This window comes from Carassius gibelio, chromosome B6, assembly GCF_023724105.1.
Source record: "Carassius gibelio isolate Cgi1373 ecotype wild population from Czech Republic chromosome B6, carGib1.2-hapl.c, whole genome shotgun sequence".
Lineage (NCBI taxonomy): Eukaryota > Metazoa > Chordata > Actinopteri > Cypriniformes > Cyprinidae > Carassius > Carassius gibelio.
The window spans coordinates 19,735,067-19,759,918 of NC_068401.1; the positions used below are offsets into that span (position 1 = coordinate 19,735,067).

The 24,852-nt window shown below is 41.7% G+C and overlaps 1 protein-coding gene across 3 annotated transcripts; it reads right to left on the reverse strand.

Moving 5' to 3' along the window:
• Positions 1-1,282: 1,282 nt before the first annotated feature.
• thumpd3 (THUMP domain containing 3) lies at positions 1,283-20,527 on the reverse strand. Of its 3 annotated transcripts, none has more exons than XM_052559187.1 (10): positions 20,427-20,527; positions 19,708-19,886; positions 4,937-5,014; positions 4,374-4,826; positions 3,648-3,778; positions 2,810-2,879; positions 2,617-2,732; positions 2,105-2,209; positions 1,832-1,955; positions 1,283-1,627 (listed from the first exon to the last, which is right to left on the reverse strand). In XM_052559187.1, the coding sequence occupies exons 2-10, from the start codon at positions 19,867-19,869 to the stop codon at positions 1,439-1,441; spliced, it is 1,428 nt and encodes a 475-aa protein (XP_052415147.1). In that variant the 5' UTR covers positions 19,870-19,886; positions 20,427-20,527; the 3' UTR covers positions 1,283-1,438. The 3 variants fall into 3 exon arrangements, with proteins under 3 accessions (XP_052415147.1, XP_052415145.1, XP_052415146.1); XM_052559185.1 differs by lacking the exon at positions 20,427-20,527 and adding an exon at positions 20,155-20,277; XM_052559186.1 differs by lacking the exon at positions 20,427-20,527 and adding an exon at positions 20,070-20,160.
• Positions 20,528-24,852: the final 4,325 nt, after the last annotated feature.

Consider the following 24,852-nt stretch of genomic DNA (forward strand, 5'->3'; position numbering starts at 1 on the left):
CTACATCACGAGCAGTCCGATAGGTTACAGCAGTTGCTGCAGAGCGACCAATAGTTGCTGCAGAGTGACCAATTCACTTAAGTCTGAAGTCACGTAGCAGCGCTTCCGTGTCCAAACGCTCTATCAGTTACCACGAGAAATCAACAAAAGGTGCTAATATAAACTCACAATGTGATATAATACTAGCGAAAAAGTTATAATCTTAACCTTTAACTCCATACCGAAGTCTCAGATAGCCAGACAATGAAAATGTAAAAACAGGATTAAAAACAGGATTTGTCAGTACATACTTAACACCCAAAAATGGAAATTAAGCTGTTTTATCCATCCACGTGGCATCCTAGGTGTATATGACTTTCTTCTTTCAGACGAATCCTGAGTTATATTAAAATTGTCTTTGATCTTTCAAGCCGTTTAATCCTACTCAGTGAGTGTTCCATGTATCAGTCCAAAAGAAGTTAAAGGGATACTCCACCCCAAAATAAAAATGTTTTCATTAATCACTTACCCCATGTTATTTCAAACCCGTGACAACTTCGTTTATCTTTGGAATACAATTTAAGATGTTTTGGATGAAAACTGGGAGGTCTGAGACTTGTCCCATAGACAAGTATGCTCTTCTGTGTCAGCCACGCCACAACTATGCACATTCTTGTGGCGCGGCTGATAACATTGACACGCTGTCTTGTCAAGGCTGGACCCCGCAACACCAGAGGGTCTTTAGCACATTTCCTTAGACATTAAGTTTTCCAAGACATTCTAACTTACTGAGATGATTCTGTACATGCATACATAGATTCCTTTTTGAAAGAAACCTGTTTTTTGGCATATTCAACAAACTTAGGTGGGATTTCCTTTGTGGTTTTTTTTTTTGCAAAATGTTTACCGTTTACAATTAAAAAAAAAACATAAAATGTTCATTTTTTTAAGTTTTGAGAAAATTAGAGATGGTTTTGAGAAATGCATTTTAGCAATTCTAAATGAAAAAAAAAAAAACTGTAATAAAGAAAAACCTTTAAAAAAAAAGTGTCTTTATGGTTCTATTGCTTGGACTTATGTCGATGTTGGACTGTTAAACGTGTATGCGTATGATGTATTGGATGTCCATGTACCTCAAGTATCACACCCTGTGCACACCCCTACTGAAATAATCTAAAACATAACTTTTCATTTAAAGCAATAAAAATATATATATATGGCTGGTCAAATGCAGGGTGAACAAATGATTTGCAGTTGTGCTTAGTAAAGGTCATTTAAAAAAGAAATAAATCACACCTTGAACTGAACAAACAAAAGAAACTTTTTATTATTTTGGAATCGGGATAGATTATGTCTTCATTGAACTAATCAAAAAAAAGACAGAAAAGACAAACTTTGGCCTTTTAACTTAAAAATAAAAGGAACACAAAGGACATTGCTAATTTGTCTGTCAAGCTTCTCACTCACTAGCATCCTTCATACTCCCTTTTTGTGATCCTGTTGCAGTATGAGGTTCCATTGCATCTTCAGAAATGGTGCCAAAAACTACTGCTGTTCTTTTGAGAACAAAAACACCAGCATGCAGTCCTCCCACATTCACCCAAACAGTGTGCAATTTCCGCCACAGACCCTCCGTCTGCGACAATGCCTGCAAAAGATGGTTAAAATATCCTGTTACAGTATACATCACAAGGACCTAGATAAGACGTATTTAATATATTAAACTTAAAGAAGAAAAATGGGTGTCCCATGAAAACCCATTAATTATCAATGTATTTTTACTCCAAAATGCTTTTAATGAACCACATTATGAACTATCTCATAATAACTCAGGATCTCATAATAACTATACCTTCAAGAAACATTTTTTATCTTGGGTCAGCAGTACAGCTTTTCCTGTACCAGGTTTACAAACTCGAGCCATTTCTCGAAGACATGAAGGGTATAATTCCCAGTTCTTCTTCTTGGATCCCATTCTTTAACACACACACACACACACAAAAACAGTAAAAAAAAAAAAAAAAAAAAAAATCAATAAAAAATATTAATTATCAATAATATGATTTTTAATTGCAATAAACTGAAATAATTCTAAAATTGCATAGCTCCAGATGTCGGTCAGTACCTTTTTCCAAAAGGCATGTCAGTAATGATGACATCCACTGAACTGCTTCTCATGGGTAGATTGCATAGGTCCCACTGAACTATGTCTAAGGGCAAGCCTGAAGAGCTACAAATACAACATAAAACCCTGAGAATATATGGACAGTGAACAATAATACAGTGTGTGTGTGTGTGTGTGTGTATATATATCTATATCTATATATATATATATATATATATATATATATATATATATATATATATATATATATATATATATATATATATATAATATCTTCCTCAAATAAAAAGTTTAGGTTGAAGTACTAAAATTACTAAAACTAAAATTGTATTAAAGCAAAAGAAAATATATATATATATATAACAAAAAAATACACAAAGCACAAACTGATCACAAAAAAAAAAAATACATTTAATAAAAAAAAATAATCTATTCCAAAATATGAATACAACTATAGTATATAAGTAGTTCAAAATGATAGTAAAAGGTTGACTGGACACAAGCTCCCTTACCTTCCTCCATCATGTGTTCTCTTTAGAATGTGCTTGATATTAGAACGCGTCCGGCTGACTGCTGTGCCATTGTTGTCTCCAGCTAAAAAGAATGAATTCTGCCACTCCATAACTCCCTGTTGAATTTTTTTAAATAATTCACTTCATGAAAGAGAAATCTACAGACTGAAAAGTTTAATTACATTTTACAAACCTCTAAAGGTATTGCTCCAGTTCCACACATAGGATCTACAATCACATCAGACACTTGTGGCTTGCAAAGTCTGAAATAAATATATTTTTTTGTATCATTACACACACACAGTTAGAGATGCAATTGTTTTCTTTCTTGCATTTCCTTCAGTTTATAAGCATTACAGGTACACAGGTACAGGTACTGTCACTACAAGAGTCTGTTTTGAGGGGGCTATGCACATTCAGTTTGGCATGTGAATGAATCTTGTTCATATTGGAGAAGAATCATTTGTCATTAACTGTGGTGATAACGGTCATGGTGTTTAGTAGCTTCTCTTGGTAGATTTGTATATGCAAATTGTACTATATCCTAATTTTAAGTAATAGTACTCCAGTCTTAAGTGTAACATAATCGTTCAAAGATCATTCTAATATGCAGATTTTCTGCTCAAGAAACATTTCCTATTCTTCAAGGTGAAAACACTTGTGCTGCTTAATATTTGTGGAAACTGTGATGCTATCATTTAAAAGTTTGGAGATTTATTCACTAAAAACTTTTAACAAGGATACATTAAATTGATCAAAAAGCTATTTAAAATATGATAAAATTACATATTTTAAAATAAATGCTATACTTTTCAACTGTTTAAATGATCATGCAACACAGATGTATGGTGTATAGTTGCTGAAAATTCATCCTTGCAATCTCAGGGATACATTTTAAATGTGAAACTTCCAAACATTAGGAGTGGTATTGTGGCACTTTATCTAGTATAGTACCATGAGGTAAAATTATGACATTGTGATTACCCCTACTGAAATGATTGCAAGCAATACTTTACATGAATGTTGCTTACCTAAGCATGCCATGAGCCAGTGTAGAACGTAGAGTAGTCGGGCCAAAGTGAGTGATATTTCTTCTATGTAGACTCTCCACTGTGAGAGCAATACCCACAACAACTTCATTATTGTGGATATTCAACAGCACCTAGTAAATAAGCGAGAAACATTTGTTACAAGCACTTTTTTTACTGAACCTTTATTACTACTTTACACAACACCACACTGGACTGCAATACACTACATACATACATAATATATACACACACACACACACACTAAACAAATATTAAGTTTAAAAATAGTTCCTAACTTGATTTAGGAGAAACTCTTCAAAATAATGGGTGTTAGTCCTAATTTTAGGACTCTTAAAACTTGGGTCAGAATGGTCAAGAGGACTCCTAACTTACGAAGACCAAATCACAAGCAATCCTAATATGTTCGTTGCAGGCAATCTGCCTTGGAACATAAACATTTTTAGAAAGATTCCACAATAATTTCCCTTTTATTTTTCCTGTCCTTCATGTACAAGCTGGGCAAGGGATGAATCTAGTTCTTGCATCTACTTTAGTTTTCTTTTGCACAAAATGATCCCATCAGCCATGATTATTCCCATCTGTTAAATAAAAGGCTGCCTATATGCATATTTGCTTATTGTTTATGAAACAATAATTTATTTGTTTTATGCAAGTGACCTTTTTAGGAGAACACTTAGTGAGAAGACAATGTTTTGTGAACTTTACCTCAACATCAAATTTAGTCATATCTGCTTTCCACTGAAAGAATTCTTGCACAGCTCCGCCAAAGTCTCGTGCAGCATCATTTGAGGTGAAGCAGTGTTTGTCTCCAGCTCTGTTGCATGTTACTCGAAACTTAAGAGGTGTCTCCCCTGGCTCCTGATCCTGGATTTCAGAGCGTTTTTCTTCCTCAGAATCATTTTCGGGCTGAGAAGAAACATCTCTTTGGTTCCCCTTCACTTCTAGAGCCTCAAGATCTTCCCAGAGCTCTTCTGTATCTGATGGGACAGTATCAGTAGATTTGGTGCCAACATTGCCACACTGATCCGACTTGGTGGGTTTAGTTCTTTTCCGACGTCCTTTCTTCTTTTTTATAGAATTGTTCAACTTCCAGACTTCTAAGGCATTGGTCCAAGGTAACTTGGCTGCCAGCTCTTGCCAATCTATTTGCACTTCCTCCTGTTAAATAAGCATTAAAACAAATTATTTCCAGTGCAATAAGTTTGGTGGGAAACACATAATTGAAAAACACATAGTTGTTAAAATAACTACTAAAATATTGAACATACCTTTGTGGTTTTGAATTGGTAGTCGTCATATTCTTTTACCACAACAAACAGATTGTCTAGAGATTTCAGCTGATGTACCTTCAGATATAAATAAATAAATAAATAAGAGGCAAAAAGACAGTGCTGCTTTATTCATTCATGTGGTTTCAAACCAATATGACTTTTTCCATGAAACACAAAACTAGAAATTTTCAAGAACTATACTGGTCATTTATTTAATAGCAATTCACAGAAGATATTGAGGATCTTGAGGCTTAAGTTTAAAAGGATGCAGAAACACCATAAAAGTATCAAATGTCTTTTGACACAAGAGGGCATTGTCTAATAAAACCATACTGTAAGTTTCAGAACTGAGAAAAAATGTGGAAAGAAATGACTGAAACCAATGAAAAATAAATGAATAAAAACATCTAATTCCAGATGTTAAATCCTCTAAACCAACAGCATGTTAGACCCCATTCCATCTAAGGTCCTAAAAGAGGTGTTTCCAGAAGTCATAGATCCTCTTCTGACCATAATTAATTTGTCATTAGGATATGTCCACATAACCTTCAAACTGGCTGTTATTAAGCCTCACATAAAAAAAAAAAACAAAAAAAAAAAAAACAACTAGACCCCAAAAGAACTAGTTAATTACAGACCGATCTTGAATCTTCCTTTTCTGTCCAAGATACTACAGGGGAAGTCAGGGGAAGTTCAGGGGAAGTTCAGGGGAAGTCGTGGCCTAATGGTTAGAGGGTTGGACTCCCAATCGAAGGGTTGTGAGTTCTAGTCTCTGGCTGGACGGAATTGTGGGTGGGGGTAGTGCATGAACAGCTCTCTCTCCACCTTCAATACCACGACTTAGGTGCCCTTGAGCAAGGCATCGAACCCCCAACTGCTCCCCGGGCGCCGCAGCATAAATGGCTGCCCACTGCTCCGGGTGTGTGCTCACAGTGTGTGTGTTTGTGTTCACTGCTCTGTGTGTGTGCATTTCGGATGGGTTAAATGCAGAGCACAAATTCTGAGTATGGGTCACCATACTTGGCTGAATGTCACTTCACTTTTTTTTTTTTTTTTTACTAGAAAAGTTAGTATCCTCACAATTATATTAGTTCTTCAAGAAAAATGGTATCTGTAAGGATTTCCAGTTAGGATTCGGACTGTATCATTGTACCGAAACTGCACTCCTTAGAGTTACAAATGACCTGCTCTTATCATGTGATCGTGGTTGTATCTCTCTATTAGTGCTATTGAATCTTAGTGCTGCATTAGACACTATTGACCACAACATTCTCTTGAATAGACTAGAAAACTTTGCTGGCATTAATAGAAGTGCATTAACATGGTTCAAATCTTGCTTATCTGACTGCCATCAATTCGTTGCACTGAATGAAGAGGTATCATATCGATCACAAGTGCAGTATGGAGTACCTCAAGGCTCAATACTAGAGCGGTTACATGTCATACTTTGTTATCCTTTGGAGATATCATCAGGAAGCACAGTTTTAGCTTTCACTGTTATGCTGATGTTCAGCACTATATTTTTTTTTTGCGGCCTGAAGACACATACCAATTTGAAAAATTAATGGAATGCATAGTCGATATAGAATCATGAATGAGGAGTTATTTCTTACTGCTATATTCAGAAAAAAAAAAAAAACAGGTGGTAGGACATAAAAATCTGCATGTAATAACCTAGAACATGCTCCAAGACTTGGATGGCTGCTCTGTCAATTCATCATCATCAGTTAGGAACCTAGGTGTGCTACTTGATAGCAATCTTTTCTCTGAAAGCCACATTTATAGCATTTGTACAACTGCTAGAGGTGCTCCGAAATGCGCATAACGATCGGCCGATCGTGATCGGAGCACCCCTAACAACTGCATTTTTCATCTCAAAAATATATCTAAATTACGAACCATGCTCTCAATGTTAAATGCAGGAATGTTAATTTATGCGTACATGACCTCAAGGTTAGATTATTGTAATGCTTTATTGGGTGGTTGTTCTGCATCTTAAAATCTAGCTATTCCAAAATGCCACAGCTAGAGTTTTTACTAGGTTCTATCAACACTGCACTGGCTCCCTATCAAACATTGTATAGATTTTAAAATCTTGCTTATTACTAATTAAGCCCTGAATGTTTTAGCACCTCAGTATTTGAACAAGCTCTAACTGCTCCATAGTCCTCCATGACACGTCCGCTGGATTCTCAAAACTCAATACCTAGAATATCAAAATCAACTGCAGGCAGCAGATCCTTTCCCTATTTAGCATCCAAACTCTGGAATAACCTACTTAAATTTGTTCAGGAAACAGCACAGTTAAGTCTAAATTAAAAACCCATCTCTTTAACCTGGCTTACACACAACACACCAACACATTTCTCATAATCATATCCATTAAAGGATTTCTAGGCTGCATTAATTAGGAAATCCAGAACTGGGAATACTTCCCATAACACACAATGTACTTGCTACATTGGTAAAAGAATGGCATCTACACTAATATTAGTCAGTTTCTATCTTATTCCGAGGTCACTGTAGCCACCAGATCCAGTCTGAATCCAGATCAGATGGTCATTGCAGTCACCCGGATCCAGTACGTATCCAGTCTAGATTGTGGATCAGCACATAGAGAGGACCTCTACAGTAGAGATCGACCGATATGGGTTTTTCTATAGCCGATTTCTAGAGTCAATTATTTGCATAAGTTTTAGAGCATTTATCAAGCAGAATTTTTCAAGTTTGTTGGAACATAAATGTAAACCTAAATATACATTTAAATACAATTTTATAAATAAAACTAACTGAAAAATATAAAAAAATAATAGTAGTGCTGCAAACACACTAGCAACATTTGTGTTTGGTATAAATGACACAGAACATCTAAAGTGCATTCTAATTTCAAACTTACATCGCAGTCTGTTCATTATTAAAATAAAGTACAGTCAACCAAACATATGAAAGGTTACACTGGTCAGTTTAAATAGACCATAGTATACCGGTCCACCACTCTGATGTAATGCCAAGGACATTTTTGCTCATGTGAAGAGGATGATCTTTTCCGTCTAGTTTTAGTGGCTTTTTCACATAATAATAATAATACCGCTGCAGACGCATTTTGCAGTATTAAGGTTATTAATTGATTGTTAATTTAAACGATGATCGATCATGGAAATTTTCGTATATTGACATACCTAAAAGCAAATGAGTTGGATGGAAACCTGGCTATTGTCTGGATCAAACCATGCTTCCGAACAAATGTCATTCACCATTCTGGGCAGCTCCAGGACAGCTGTCTCTCCGAGCATGCTGCTGTCTGTGAGCGGGGCAGAGTAATGTTTATATGCAGTGTTTGTGAGAGCTGCCAATTTCTCCACCCCCATTTACAGAGTGAAATTCTCTTACTACCTTTATCTCCCAGGACTGTTATTGAATCTTCCAAAAGTTTTGGCTTGGGGTCCTTCACAGACGGAAGCAGCACTTTCCACTGCACCAATAACACTGGGCTGCCTGCCGACGTGCCTGACTTTAAATCGCCACTACTAAACATATTAAAAAATGACAAATATTGGCCCAATATATCAGTCGACCTCTACTCTACAGTCCTCAATGTCAGCGGAGACCAGGACAACTAGATAAGCCCCAGAGACGGATCCTACAAAACCTTGTCTCCTAGACGGCCACTGGGATAAGACGATAAGACGAATCCTGTTTACATTAAATAAGCCTGCTCAAGAACAGGTTTATGCTTACAGACCTGCTTCTATGATAGCAACTCGGAGATGAGCTTTGAAGAACCAAACAATCCAAGATAAAGCCAAATCGTCAACAATCAAATCTAAACAACTAAGGAGCCATTTACACAATGTTTTCAGCCAAAAACAGGAAACTCTGCTGTTTGCCTGTTTGTTTACACTACAATGTTGTTTTGGGGACTGAAAACTATTTTTTTTAAACGTGTTTCAAAGTGCAAGTTTTTTTAAATGACACCATTATAGTTTCCGTGTAAACACCCAAAACGGGAATCTTTGAAAATGGTGATGTAATGAATGTGCGTAGTACGTGTTAGGCAAGTAGACATGCGCAGTATGTGTTGATTTTAAAAGCAAGCATGTACAAACATGCACAATGGTGGAGTATATGGTACTGTTTTTGCTGCTCAAGAGTTTGCCAACACTTCTTCAGCAAAGTGTGGATTTACTTCAATATTACAACCAACAGCAGAGATGCATCATATTATAAAACATATTGTCACTTCCTTACAGATAAAGTTTACTAACAAGGTGACAGTGCCAACTACTGGCATATGTAATACAGCATTTTTGGCCGTTTTCGTATATGTATAAACAAGAATCGTTTTGAAAACATTGTCGTTAAAAAACAATAAGTCGCATTTTGTCTACATCGTTGTCGTGTAAACGTAGCGTGAGTTGGCGACATATGAAGAATGGACCCCTGCTTGTTTTCTGATCATTCAAAAAAAAATTATTATGTTGCTTGCAATGGGAAAGTATTTCATTCCTTTAATAAAAATGGAAAGCATACAGAGTCTTTTACTTTTGTGGTCCTGTGAAGTTTTATTATTTGCTTGAAATAAATGTTTGTAACGTTGTGATTCACGTCATAGAAGCTGGTTGGTTTGTTCACATCATTTTTTTTTTTTTATTGCCATGAAAAAAAAAAAATGAAAATGCACTTATTTTGTACACAACAAATAGCTTTAATTTTTTTTATACGCTTATAGCGTCATGTGTCATTTACAAAAAGCTTCACACTTTGTGGCAGAGCTCACTAAAAACATTTATATCGATTCTCATTTTTACGAAACTATATTAGTATAGCCTGTTTTCAGTTAACACTGTAGCGTGCCTCCCATCCAATAAATCTTAAGCTTTGAGCTTTGTTACTTTTGATATGAAATGAAGTCGTACTCTGTTACGAACGTAACCTCGGTTCCCTGAGATACGGAACGAGTACTGCGTATGGGGAAAAGCTCCTTTTTTCCTCGATACTGAAGCCTTTTTTCAATAACGCAGTGCAACTGCACTGCCATTGGTTTAATCTGTAAACTTTTTTAAACCAATGACAGCGCTGCGTAGCGAATGGCTATATAAGCAGGCAATCGCCAGAGGAAATCAGGTCATACGATTGAAGCGACGACACTGAACCCACAGCCTCGTGGCACGGCATTATAACGCAGTACTCGTTCCGTATCTCAGGGAACCGAGGTTACGTTCGTAACCAAGTACGTTCCCTTTCGATACTTCACTCATACTGCGTATGGGGAACGAATTCAACCGCGCCGTGCCACGGAAGGGAACGACAAGACTTATCTTGAACACCCTGGGGTCCAGAGGATAAGTGAGAGGGCTGGAGCCATCGAACCCTTGACGCTACACTGCTAAGAGGGAGCTAGCTCCCTGGAGATGGTATGATGACGGAGTCTGCTAGAGGCTGTCGTATCAAACCGAAAGAACCCGAGCATGCAAGGTCGGGATATCCAAGTTATAGAATCTGACAAAAGTGGACGGCGAGGACCAGCCGGCCGCCTCACAGATGTCCTTGATAGAGACACCACTAGACCAGGCCCATGAAGAGGCCATCCCTCTAGTAGAGTGGGCTCTTACTCCTATGGGGCACTCAAGGCCTATAGAGGAGTAACAGAGCGATAGCTTCAACTATCCAACGCGAGAGGCATTGCTTTGAGACCGAAGACCCCTTGGTGCGGCCACCAAAGCAGACAAAAAGCTGGTCAGATTGCCTGAACGGCTGTGACTGCTCAATGTATATCCTCAATGCCCTCACTGGGCAGAGTAAATCCAGCTCCCGCTCACCTGACAAAGGAGGCAGAGCTGAAAGGGAAATTACCTGTGCTCTGAATGGCGTCGAAAGCACTTTAGGTAGGTAGCCAATGTTTGGGTTTTAAAATGACCTTAGAGTCATTGGGCCCAAATTCAAGGCATGCAGGGCTCACTGAGAGGGCCTGCAAATCGCCAACACGCTTGACCGATGCTAGAGCAAGTAGCAGAGCGGTTTAGAGCGTTAGGGGCCGAAGGTCAGCTGACTGCAGCGGTTCAAAGGGAGGTCCTTTGAGTGCTCCAAGGACCGTGTGAAGGTCCCAAGTGGGAACGGTGAGAGGACGTGGGGGCTTCAACCGCCTAGCACCTCTCAAGAAACGCACAATGAGGCTGTTTCGACCCACTGATTGGCCAGCAATAGGAGCATGAAATGCTGCGATGGCTGCTACGTAAACCTTGAGTGTGGAAGGGGTAAGACCCTTTTCTAGACGCTCTTGGAGAAATGACAGTATCGGAGATACGTCACACTCAACAGGGTCTTTGTTTTGTGCTAAGCACCAGTCAAAAAAGACTGACCATTTCTGGGCGTAGAGGCATCTTGTAGACGGGGCTCTTGCCTGAGCAATGGTGTGTAGCACGCCCCCGTGGAGGCTCAGGGGGGCTACCATCGAGGAACCATTCATGCAGAGCCCAGAGTTCTGGCTGTGGATGCCAGATTGTCCTGTTCGCCTGAGAGAGGAGGTCCCGCCTCAGGGGGATCGGCCATGGGGCTTTCATGGAAAGCCTGAAAAGCTCAGAGGACCAAACTTGGCTCCTCCAGAGTGGGGCCACTAGGAGGACTCTGTGCCCGTCTTCCCTGACTCGTCTGATGACCTGTGGGATCAGAGCGATCGGGGGAAAAGCATAAAGGAGGAGGCTGGGCCAGTTGTGGGCCAGCGCATCGTTTCCTTTGAAAAATAAGTTGGGCAATGAGAGTTGCTTTCTGAAGCGAAGAGGTCGACCTCTGCCTTCCCGAAAATCTCCCAGATTTTGAGAACCGTCTGGGGATGGAGCATCCACTCGTCCGAGGGGACATTGCTCCGTGAAAGCATGTCTGCTCCCAGATTCGTCTTGCCAGGTATGTGTGTCGCCTTGAGCGATCGCAACCTGGGTAATGCCCATTCCAAGAGGCGCTTTGCCAGTGCGCAGAGGCGGCTGGACGAAAGGCCGCCTTGGTGATTTATGTAGGACACCACTGTCATGCTGTCCGACTGGACTAGGATGTGGCGCCCTTCCAGGATCGCCTGAAAGGATTGAAGGGCTCGTTCCACTGCCAGCATCTCGAGGCAGTTGATATGGAGATGGCTTTCCTCGTGCGACCACGAGCGAAGGCTGGTCTGCCCTCGCACAGAGCACCCCAACCCAGGTTGGACACATCTGTTGAGAGCACAATCCTTCTGGAAACTGCCTGTAGGGGTACTCCACAACTGAACCAAACAGGGTTCATCCAAGGCTCCTAGACAGGCCTGGTTGACCCTGATGCGAAAGCGGCCGTGCCGCCAAGCATGAGGTGGGACCCAGAATTTCAGCCAGTATTGCAGGGGCCGCATTCGTAGGAGGCCGAGCTGTAAAACTGGGGAGGCGGAAGCCATCAGCCTCAAGAATCGTCTGTGATGGGGGGCTATCTGGATGTGAAAGTAAGCATCTTTCAGGTCCAGCGAGAAGAACCAGTCCTCTTCCTGAACTTCCATTTCATGAGGGAGAGGTTCAGGTGCCTGAGGTCTAAGATGGGTCTGAGACCGCCATCTTTCTTGGGGACAAGGAAATAACGGCTGTAGAACCCCGATCTGCTTTCTGAGGGGAGAAACTAACTCTATGGTTCCCTTCCTTAACAGCGTCATCACTTCGGTGCGGAGGACCTGAGCATCGTCCGGTTCTACCAAGGTGGGAATCACCCCGTGAAAACGCGGGGGTCTTTGGGCGAAATGCACTGATTAGCCGTGTTTTTATTATCCCCAACACCCACTTGGACACTCCGGGGATGGCCTGCCAGGCCTCGGCCCGCGTGACAAGAGGCTGGAAAGTGTCAGATGGCAGGCCGCTGATTAGGGGCCTGAACACTGACGAGTGTGGAAGAGGAAAACTGCTCTCTTTTTGAAAATGTGAAATATTTATTGTGTTCGCCATAACAACTGCGCTTTGCGTGGACGCAACAACGGTGGGCCCAGGTCGCACAGCATGCAGGCGATAAAGCTTCTGGGGTGGTCCGGCCGTGGCGGGACTTTGCCCCTTCCTCTTTCTTCCCCAACGATCAGGAGGATTTAGAGGACATCGGGTCCAGCACAATCCTTTGCCGGGGGCCCTGACGTCTGGGCGGTTTAGCGCGCCTAGTGGGGCGAGCTGGGTGCTGCTCCCTAGGGGGCACCGCCTGGGGGGTAGAAGGGACAGGTTTGCTCTGGTACTGAGTCGGCGCAGTCCTGGGGCGACTCGGGGCAGAGGTGGAGTGCTTGGGCAGGAAGTGTCGCATGGCTTGGGACAACTTCTGTGCTGCAGTGAAGCGCTCTGTAAATCCTTCTACGGCTGGCCCGAAAAGACCAGATGGAGAGACTGGGGCATCGAGAAAGGCCACTTTGTCGCTCTCCTTAATCTCTGTTAGGTTGAGCCAGAGGTGGCGCTTCAGCACAACCAGGTTGGCCATGGATCGTCCGATGGCCTGGGCCGTGGCTTTTGTGTCGCGCAGGGCCAAATCTGTGGCGCTGCGGAGGTCGCGAAAAGCAGGTTCACTAGTGCTAGACTCATCCAGGGAACGGAGAAGCTTTGCCTGGAACACTTGCAATATGGCCATGGTGTGTAGTGCTAAAGCGGCTTAGCCCGCAGAAGTGTAGGCTCTGCCAGCCATGGCAGAGGCCATCCTGCAGGGCTTGGAAGGAAGGGCTCTCTTGTTTTTCCACCCCACAGCCGCGGGGGGACAGAGGTGAGCAGCCACGGCCTCGTCCAGGGGCGGCAATTGCTCATAGCCCTTCTCCTGAGAGCCATCTACTGAGCTGAGAGCTGCAGAGGAAGTGAATAAGCGGGCCGAGTAGGGGGCGCGCCACAACTTTGTCAGCTCATCATGAACCTCAGGGTAGAATGGGGCAGAGCACTGGCGGCGTCCTGGCAGGAACCACTCGTCCAGCCTGCTGCGTGTCGGCTCTTCAGGGGGGGCCCACTCCAGATGGAGTTCCTCAACGGCCTTGGAGAGAATGTGGAGAAGCTCAGCATCCATCCCAGCTCTGGCGTCGATGGGCTCCAGTGACGGCAAGTGGGCGGGGTCAGAATCACCGGCCCAGTCCTCCGTTTCAGAAGCCACGAGTGACATGAGTCGTCAAGCAGCTCGTCCTCCGATCCGCCAAAAGAGATAAGGTCGCTCGCTTCAGCCGAGGGACGCTGCTCTGGGCGTGAGAAGAGGACAGGGGACGGCTCTCTGATTGTAGAGAGCGAGGCACGCGGGCGCTGAGCCGGCGTGAGCTCACCCAAAACCGGGCGCTGAACCCTGTTCAAAGGTTCATTGCTCCGTGAAAGCATGTCTGCTCCCAGATTCGTCTTGCCAGGTATGTGTGTCGCCTTGAGCGATCGCAACCTGGGTAATGCCCATTCCAAGAGGCGCTTTGCCAGTGCGCAGAGGCGGCTGGACGAAAGGCCGCCTTGGTGATTTATGTAGGACACCACTGTCATGCTGTCCGACTGGACTAGGATGTGGCGCCCTTCCAGGATCGCCTGAAAGGATTGAAGGGCTCGTTCCACTGCCAGCATCTCGAGGCAGTTGATATGGAGATGGCTTTCCTCGTGCGACCACGAGCGAAGGCTGGTCTGCCCTCGCACAGAGCACCCCAACCCAGGTTGGACACATCTGTTGAGAGCACAATCCTTCTGGAAACCGCCTGTAGGGGTACTCCACGACTGAACCAAACAGGGTTCATCCAAGGCTCCAAGGCTGCTAGACAGGCCTGGTTGACCCTGATGCGAAAGCGGCCGTGCCGCCAAGCATGAGGTGGGACCCAGAATTTCAGCCAGTATTGCAGGGGCCGCATTCGTAGGAGGCCGAGCTGTAAAACTGGGGAGGCGGAAGCCATCAGCCTCAAGAATCGTCTGTGATGGGGGGCTATCTGGATGTGAAAGTAAGCATCTTTCAGGTCCAGCGAGAAGAACCAGTCCTCGGGGCAAATCTGCGTGAGGATCTGCTTCAATGTCAACTTCCTGAACTTCCATTTCATGAGGGAGAGGTTCAGGTGCCTGAGGTCTAAGATGGGTCTGAGACCGCCATCTTTCTTGGGGACAAGGAAATAACGGCTGTAGAACCCCGATCTGCTTTCTGAGGGGAGGAACTAACTCTATGGTTCCCTTCCTTAACAGCGTCATCACTTCGGTGCGGAGGACCTGAGCATCGTCCGGTTCTACCAAGGTGGGAATCACCCCGTGAAAACGCGGGGGTCTTCGGGCGAAATGCACTGAGTAGCCGTGTTTTTATTATCCCCAACACCCACTTGGACACTCCGGGGATGGCCTGCCAGGCCTCGGCCCGCGTGACAAGAGGCTGGATAGTGTCAGATGGCAGGCCGCTGATTAGGGGCCTGAACACTGACGAGTGTGGAAGAGGAAAACTGCTCTCTTTTTGAAAATGTGAAATATTTATTGTGTTCGCCATAACAACTGCGCTTTGCGTGGACGCAACAACGGTGGGCCCAGGTCGCACAGCATGCAGGCGATAAAGCTTCTGGGGTGGTCCGGCCATGGCGGGACTTTGCCCCTTCCTCTTTCTTCCCCAACGATCAGGAGGATTTAGAGGACATCGGGTCCAGCACAATCCTTTGCCGGGGGCCCTGACGTCTGGGCGGTTTAGCGCGCCTAGTGGGGCGAGCTGGGTGCTGCTCCCTAGGGGGCACCGCCTGGGGGGTAGAAGGGACAGGTTTGCTCTGGTACTGAGTCGGCGCAGTCCTGGGGCGACTCGGGGCAGAGGTGGAGTGCTTGGGCAGGAAGTGTCGCATGGCTTGGGACAACTTCTGTGCTGCAGTGAAGCGCTCTGTAAATCCTTCTACGGCTGGCCCGAAAAGACCAGATGGAGAGACTGGGGCATCGAGAAAGGCCACTTTGTCGCTCTCCTTAATCTCTGTTAGGTTGAGCCAGAGGTGGCGCTTCAGCACAACCAGGTTGGCCATGGATCGTCCGATGGCCTGGGCCGTGGCTTTTGTGTCGCGCAGGGCCAAATCTGTGGCGCTGCGGAGGTCGCGAAAAGCAGGTTCACTAGTGCTAGACTCATCCAGGGAACGGAGAAGCTTTGCCTGGAACACTTGCAATTAGAGCTGAAACAACGAATCGATTTAATCGATTAAAATCGATTATTAAAATAGTTGTCAACTAATTTAGTAATCGATTCGTCGCTAAATAAATTTTATTTGCCATAAGCGGCTCATTTCGTGCATATTTCAAATCTGCGGTGACCAAAGTGTGGCAGTAATGAGCCACCGGAGGTTTTACTCAGCCAGTACAGCAGGTGAAGTAGCGAATAGCCAATAGCTGGCCTCGTTTTATGTCACGTGCTTCCCGAACAGCGTCTCTGCAGAATTCAGCGGGAAGTGGGAGTACTTTACTTTGAGCCTTCAAAATGAAAAGTAACCTATAAACTCTGCACTACTGAACTGTTTAAGGGGCCGTTCACATATCGTGTCTTTTGCGTGCTCAAGTTCGTTATTTCCTATGTAGGCGCGCAGTATGCACTCTCATAATGGAAGCGACGCGGTCGCGACATGCACGCGGTGCGATGCGCCCGTTTTTCCAGGCGCGTCCACACCGCATCCATTTATCCTTTGCTGAAATTTCCGGGTCTTCATGGAGAGGGCACGTCATGGATAGAGCACGTCATGGTTGCTTAGCAAAGGCAGACGCCTCAGGGGCGCTTCTGCCCGAGCGCTTTGGAAAGAAGGAGAAAGCGGCGCGACTAGCGTTTTCCACGCGTTTTTAGGTGCGATATGTGAACGGCCCCTAAGAATTTTATTTGTGCAGATTCTCCAGTACAAGGTTGTTTGCAAATGTTTAGTCGTAAAAGCTGATAACATTGCTTTTTAACAGTTAACATTTAAAGCTTTACAAACATGTTATGTGGTCAGTTTGTCGTTTACCAGTTCATAATTCAGACTTGCAGCCTAATTATGACTGAATGAGAGAGGTAAATGTTTGAGTATATTTAAAATGCACTTCTTTTCTAAGTATTCACTGCTCTTTTTCACACAGCAGGTTTTTTGTGTGTCCCAATTTTTTTTTTTCTGGACAACCTTCTGATGGATTTTACTTTAAATTGTGAGTTCCATTCAGGTTTCATGCCATTGGCACTTTTTTATCGAAGGATTGTTTACAATTTCACAGCATAAGCTATAAAGCTTTTTCCCAGTAAATAATAAAATACAATGCACTGCAATTTTATTCTGTTTTATCCTTATACTTCGTGAAAATATGTTCTCAAAGATTCCTTAAGCTTTGTTTGGGATGTTAAACTACTTTAGGAGCTCTAAGGACTGCCATGGTGAAAACAATATTTGAAATCTCCTTATGAATTTTGCTAGAGTATGGGTTAGTGTTTTGATTGCAGAAGAGTTCGACAAAGGATTACTAACATAATAAAACAACTCCAGGTATATTTTTGATGAGGATATGACAATGCAAAATGGTTAAAATCTCTTAAAAATCTATGCTGAATGATAAAGACCCTTTATTAATAATTTACTTGGGGAAAAAATGGAAAAAACTAAAATATAAGTACATAAACCGATTAATCGATTAATCGTAAAAATAATCGACAGATTAATCGATTATCAAAATAATCGTTAGTTGCAGCCCTACTTGCAATATGGCCATGGTGTGTAGTGCTAAAGCGGCTTAGCCCGCAGAAGTGTAGGCTCTGCCAGCCATGGCAGAGGTCATCCTGCAGGGCTTGGAAGGAAGGGCTCTCTTGTTTTTCCACCCCACAGCCGCGGGGGGACAGAGGTGAGCAGCCACGGCCTCGTCCAGGGGCGGCAATTGCTCATAGCCCTTCTCCTGAGAGCCATCTACTGAGCTGAGAGCTGCAGAGGAAGTGAGTAAGCGGGCCGAGTAGGGGGCGCGCCACAACTTTGTCAGCTCATCATGAACCTCAGGGTAGAACGGGGCAGAGCACTGGCGGCGTCCTGGCAAAACCGGGCGCTGAGCCCCTCTTCCCCGCTGTCTTTTCCTGGCCGGCTCGCGGGAGGAAAAAGACGGGGGGGGCGTGAGGGGCGGGATTGCTTTCATTAAAGAAAGCAATCCGCGAGCGCAGAGAGGCGAGATTCATGCTCTCACAAAAGCGAGAGGCAGAAAACACACTCACCATGGCCGTCGTCATCATGCAGAGGGGCTCTGCATGTGCCACAGCTGTGGCGCGGCATGGCCGCCGCCGTTAAAAACGGCGTTAGAAACACTCTTTTAGAGCAGTGAAAACCACTGGAAAAAGCTCTTTTGTGATCGCCGGATGGCGGCAGGAGATCGCTGAGAAGCGGCCGGAAGCGGGAGTGGGCGGCACGAGATCAGCGCTAAGAGCAGCTGTCTGCGAGAACGCCGGCGCTGCAGGCGATCGGCGGTCTCGGCTGGTCCGCTGCAGTGCCTCTTCGACGCCGAGAGCTCGTTCCAGGCGAAGGCGTTCAGCAAAGATCCAGCGAAGTGAAGTCGTCGCTGAAGGAGTAAGATTTGATTTCCTCTGGCGACTGCCTGCTTATATAGCCATTCGCCCCGCCCATTCTGGCGGGCTTTGGCGCGCTGCATCGACACAGGCTCGCGCAGCTATGCAGCGCTGTCATTGGTTTAAAAAAGTGTACAGATTAAACCAATGGCAGTGCAGTTGCACTGCATTATTGAAAAAAGGGTTCAGTAATGAGGAAAAAAGGAGCTTTTCCCCATACGCAGTACTTGTTCCGTATCTCAGGGAACCGAGGTTACGTTCGTAACAGAGTACGACTTCATTTCATATCAAAAGTAACAAAGCTCAAAGCTTAAGATTTATTGGATGGGAGGCACGCTACAGTGTTTCCCCTTTTCAGATTTCAAATTCTGTCCATTTTATTACAAAGTTCAAACAATAAATGCCGTTTTATCGCTGTAGAGCCTCAGTTCAAGAGAAGTGCCACTGATAATCTCCTCTGCTTCAGTGCCAGTTTTAAGCATGAAATAAACATGAATAAACACCCAAAGGCATGTTAAAAGAGATCTTAAAAATACATCTTACCTAAATACATTTGTGTCTCATGTAATCGCTCAATCAGTGTTTGAACCATGAAAAGACGCAAGTAAACAATGTCACATTACATCACACTTACCTCAGAAAAAAAAAAAAAAAAACATATTTGGTGAACATAAACTAGAAAAAATAATTTTAGAGAGGAGAATTTTGCTAAATATATGCACCACATAAAACATAATTTTTACTGTTCTTCGGTATTTTATTTTTGTTTGAATATGCCCATCAAGTTTTTATGACAGCCACCATTTAAATGTTTCTATTTAAAAAAAGAATTGGAGCAGAAATTATGTAAATGTAACTTATATAAAAAAAGTGTCATTTAAGTGTTTGCATACAAATCATTAAATTTAAACCTTCAATATTAGTCAGTACCAACTGGGTCTCTAATATTGTATACTCTATGTATAGAGTATTAGTTTTTTTTTTTTTTTTTTTTTTTCTTGAGAAAGTTTGTCATGTACTGTGTAATAATCGATTGGAATCGGAAATAGACTCGCAAGCTTGTGAATCAGAATCAAACCCCAGCCCTACTATGCCTTTCTTTTACTGTCTGTGCTACTATGCGTCATACCAGAGCTTTTAATGGCACGTGTTTTACTGAAAACCGGATGTGTCGCTAGCGGCTTCTGTTCGTATGCCATGCCAGTAATGTTAAACAGACACTTGATAGATCGTTGTCGTTACAAAATGCCAAGTTATGTGTAACACACTAGAGTACGACTGACCTTAAGAAGCTTATCAGTCGTTATATCAAAATAAATTCTTCCTCTGTTTTTGCTGACTCTAGCAGTGGCCTCAAGCTTCTCCTGAACCTCCTCCGCTGCAGTGTGCTCGAATCCCGTCGGAACAGTCGCTCCGATTGTGACAGTCTGATCAAGCTCCTGCATTATCAGCTCCAGATGAACTGCAATAGAAAAAAAAAAAAAAAACAATACACCCGAGACTAATGGTGGAGTTTTCCTGATAATATGACTTAAGCCTGAAGTACTTTAGACATCGACTTGCAACGTTTGCTGAAGCATTTAGAAAAATCTAACTGGTTCTCAGTTTGCCTGCTAGTAAGCTATGAGAGCATTTAAGGGCTTACGCATTAATAACGCAGTCATTCGTACAGTAACATTACACTAACAAGAAAGCTAAACCCAGGGGGGGAAATAAGCAAGAGAAGTTACCTCTTCTTTCTTCTTGTTTCGTTAAACCGTGGAACGCAAACTGACATAATGCATTACTGCCACCTACCGCTAACATGGACCAAAGATCGTTACCTTTTCCCCAAGACCTTTGAAGTTTTTTCCCTGATAAAAGTCAAATGATAAATCATAACGTGGTTGCATAAACTATATAAAAAATTATAAAAAAAGATTAATATAAATCTAATACAATACTGTCAAAATTACAAATATATAAATTGTTACAAATGACCACTTTAAAACTTAATCCAGACCTTCAATCCTTTGATTTTTGACCAGAATTTTGGTTTGTCACCTAGATGAGCCCCAGAGACAGATCTCCAGCAAAGACCTTGCCACCTCAACGACCATTGGTACAAGACCATGGGACCAGATGAATCTTCTGCTCAATCAGACTTCAGGGTTTCTACATGGAAAAACCATGCTATGCTGGATTCATCTGGTCAGAGTAGAACTGACCCCCCACAACTGAGCCTGGTTTTCCCAAGCTTTTTTTCTCCATTTTGTCACCAGTGAAGTTTTAGTTTCTTGCCACTGTCTGTTGCTTTTGGCTTGCTTGGTTGTGGACACTTGATTGACTGCATAGAAACTATTAGAAGAGAGCTGAACTGGATGGTGACATTGCTGAATCATCAATGAATTGACTTTAGTAAAAAAAAAAAAAAAAAAACACTCTCTTTGTCATTGTCATCTTGCATTATTGACAAACTATTTTCCTGTTGACCTTGTAAAGCGGAGTTGACATAAACAGTATTGTATAAAGCACCATATGAATAAATGTGACTTGATTCAAATGCTTTAGTTCCATCCCCACAATACAGCTTGATTGTGGCTCAATTGCAATTAACCTACATTTCAATGGTGCATAAAATAAGATCAAAAGAAAAATCAGATAATAAATAGTATTTATTCTCCATAGTAGGTTCCAAGAGCAAAGATGCTAAATCCTGCTCCTGGAGCTGCACCTTCCTGCAGAGTTCAATTCCAAACCTTCTCAACACACCTGTCTATAATTATCAAGTGCTCCTGAAGATTTTTAATTAGCTGGTTCAGGTGTTGACTAGGGTTGGAGCTGAACTTTGCAGGAAGGTAGATCTCCAGGAACAGGAGTGAAAATCCAAGGGTGTTCTTTTAAAATCAATGCATAGGGTTCCACCAGGAGAGGGCACTCATGCAACTTAAGCAATAATTAGTGGTCCAGTGGTTGGGACACTGTTCCTGAAGGCCCCCCAACAGTCGTTCTAAGGCTTCCCAAAGTTCCCAGCTTGACCCCTTCTCTATGTAGAAGAGAAGGTGACAGTGGTAAACCTGTATGATTAGTTCTTCACAGTGATGGTGTAAATACAGTGAAACCAATATTTTCCTTATTTTTCCATTACTGCCTTCATATCAGTAATGCTAATTATAATTATAGTATTTTGATAGCATAAAAATGAATGTATATAAATGCAAATGAATGAAAATCATATGTAGTCTTCCAATGGTTTACATCATGTGCAATGAGGCTCATCAAGAGACAGCTACAAAAATGCCACTTGTGAGACATGTCTCCAGAAAACTCCACGATAACTGATACTCTTCTTTTCTTCCAGAGAGCAGTGTGTGAGCACTGTACTTTGTTTTTACATGTTACAATTACTTGACAGTTCCACGAAGAAGTGTAAATTCTGAAGGATGGCATCTAGACAACTGATCTGTTTTATCCTGTAATGAAGATGAGTGCTTTCAAAAAGCAGGAAAAGTCCCAATTCTAAATAATTAACCTTACATGTGTAAAATCTATATAGGCAAAATTCTGACATTAAATGTGATTTAATCACATTTTAATGCAAAATGAGGAGACCATATGTGCAGTTGGGCAAAGCTTATGGTTCATGGGTAACAATCAACAACAACAAATTATTGTAAAATATTTTGTTACTCTTCTCAGCACACAGAGACTCTTTCACCTAGATATCACACTATAGAGACTGTGTCTGTTCCCCGAAGTAGAAAATACAAAAAACGTCTAAACCAAGTTAAGATTAACAATTTAATTGAGGTTCAACAAATAAAAAACAAATGCAATATGGATAAACAAATGATAAAGCTTGGCTTATTGAATATCAGATCCATTTCTACGAAAACACTTTCTGTAAATAATATGATCACTGATCAAAATATAGATGTACTCTGTTTGACAGAAACCTGGCTAAAACCTGATGGTTACATTATTTTAAATGAGTCCACCCCCCAAGATTACTGTTATAAACAAGAGCCACGTCTAAAAGGCAAAGGGGTAGGAATTGCTTCAATTTATAACAACGTTTTCAGGATTTCTCAGAGGGCAGGCTTCAAGTATATCATTGACTTGATTGCAAATAAATGCACATACACTATTTAACTGAACAAAGATAACATAACTGAATTCAATGATGAACTGCCTTTAACTATCATTTTGCATTATTGAGACACTGTTTTCCAAATGAATGTTGTTCAGTTGCTTTGACGCAATGTATTTTGTTTAAAGCGCTACATAAATAAAGGTGACTTTGACTTTGACTTTTAAAATTTTCTTTTTTTTTTTTTTTTAAGAATTTTTTTAATTTGATGTCCTTTTTAAAAAATGTTATATTACAAAAACAAAGAGATCTGAGTTCTATTTAGACTTGATCTTTTTTTTTTTAGCATAATCTTTTTATTATTATTATTATTATTTGAAAAGCATCCATACATGAATAGACATTAGTCAGAGAATAGAGTTATCAAAAAAGGGGCCACAAAAAACAGGGTTGCCAACTCTCACGCATCTGGGGTCCGTGTAAATCAGGGTATCTTCCGTCCATTCCAAATCCGTTTCAAATTAAAAAACAGAAAACGAAAAACTCAAGAGGATTCAAGTGAGAGAACATGAATTAAATAACGAGAAATGGAAAAATGGCTTGTTTATTCGTTATTCCATCTAGGTAAACAAACGGAAAATGAGTTTTTGATTTGATTTCTCATTTTGTCGTTTGGGGTTTAAAAAACGGCTTATGGCTTCAATAATTCACTCGCACTTGTGGGCGGAGCTGAAACGCTCCTTTCATCTGATTGGTCGGATCGCTCCGCCTTCAACTCGAGCTTACATTCTTTCAGAATAAGAGTCTTATAAGAGTAGTGTCTGAAACCACCGCTCACTGTTAATTAACATAATATTTGAGTCAGATGTTGCTGCGCACATAATTCGTGCTGCTGTGGCTTGCAAGTCACCCCTTTAAATTATTTCTAGGTTATAGTATTGTATGAATATTGTCCCACTGTAAATACAGTGCAAATAGTTTTGTCTCCTTGGATAAAAGTGAAGAGGAAGTAAAAATCAATAATAGACTGAACATTTCCATGATAATATGTCTGTAACATTTACCACTCTCATCTTTTAAGTCAGAAGGCACTAGGTAGGTGTGTGCGACATTAATAATTAATTGGGAAAATTAATATAGTTAAATTTATGAAATAAATTAGTAATATTAGTTTTATTACATTCTAAATTTAATGATGTTTCTATTTTAGTCTTCTTTGTTGGCCTTGAGAAAGTCGACATATATTTGAACATGATTATCATTTATTATGAGAGTAATTGACAACGACTAAAATTTTAATGTTTCACCAAATTCAGCTCAGATCTTCAGACTCGCCTGACTTGTTGCTGTAACTGGTCAGACTTTTTCCTTCTCAAAAAATCCTAGTGACTTTCATTATCTGAGCAATGAAGGTCTAACACTTAATGCCCACTAGATTACATTTACGTAAGTTTAAATGACAAATAAATACATTAATTTCATGTGTACTACCATGAATATGCCATATCTGTGTACAAGAATAAACTTCACACTTCAAGCTTTACTTAAAACTTCCCATTCTGGCTTTTTCAACCTACCTCCAAATTTATTTTAAGATTTATTTTTTATTCACACTGGTTTATGCATTTAACGTTTGTCCATCTGGAACTTTTATTTTTCATGAGCTGTACATTTTAAGATGTACTCGGTGTTGATAAATCACATGCACTGAATGTAAATGCTAATGTCAGGACTCTCAGTCCTCCTCTTGGATGGCCAGTGTCCTGCAAAGTTTAGCTACCCCAAATAAACACACCTAAAATAAGCAAGGTCTTCAGGATCAGTAGCAATGTCCAAGCAAGTGTGTTGGAACTGTACTCTGCACAACATGGTTCTCCCGGTTCAGGACTGAGTTTTAAATCTATAAATGCATTTGTACAGTTGGGTGTCTGCATGCAGAGGTGTACTTCAGTAAGTACAATGTAAACTGTAATTTATAAAGACAAAATCTTTAGATCAGCATTTAGGCCACTGCCTTGAGGTCTCCATCCATTGGTCAAAACAGACCTCGCACCCCACCACACTCCTGTTAGCTTTCAACATTAACTGCCGCTGGTGCCAAATAAAAATTATTATGTATCCCTTGTGCATTGTTCAAATTCACTACCCTTTCATTATGTTCGGGATGAAAACATCCACTCAATTAAACTGCTATAAAAATGTATCAGACAAATATATTTTTTTTCAATATTTTCTTTTTTTGCATAAATCTATTAATCAACCTCAGTCCTGATCAAAACTACCAAATGTTTTTTTTAAAATCCAATATTTTAACTCTTTAATTGCCAAGTTCATAAATGATGTAACTGATTTCAAGCAT

Bases quoted from the DNA above. Each gene is read 5' to 3' on its own strand.
- thumpd3 (XM_052559185.1), bottom strand. From the start codon at position 20,230: ATGTTAGCGGTAGGTGGCAGTAATGCATTATGTCAGTTTGCGTTCCAC. The intron at 19,887-20,154 runs GTAACTTCTCTT...TTTCTATTGCAG, and splicing joins GAAACAAGAAGAAAGAAGAG to TTCATCTGGAGCTGATAATG. The intron at 1,628-1,831 runs GTATAGTTATTA...CATCTTTTGCAG, and splicing joins ATAAAAAATGTTTCTTGAAG to GCATTGTCGCAGACGGAGGG.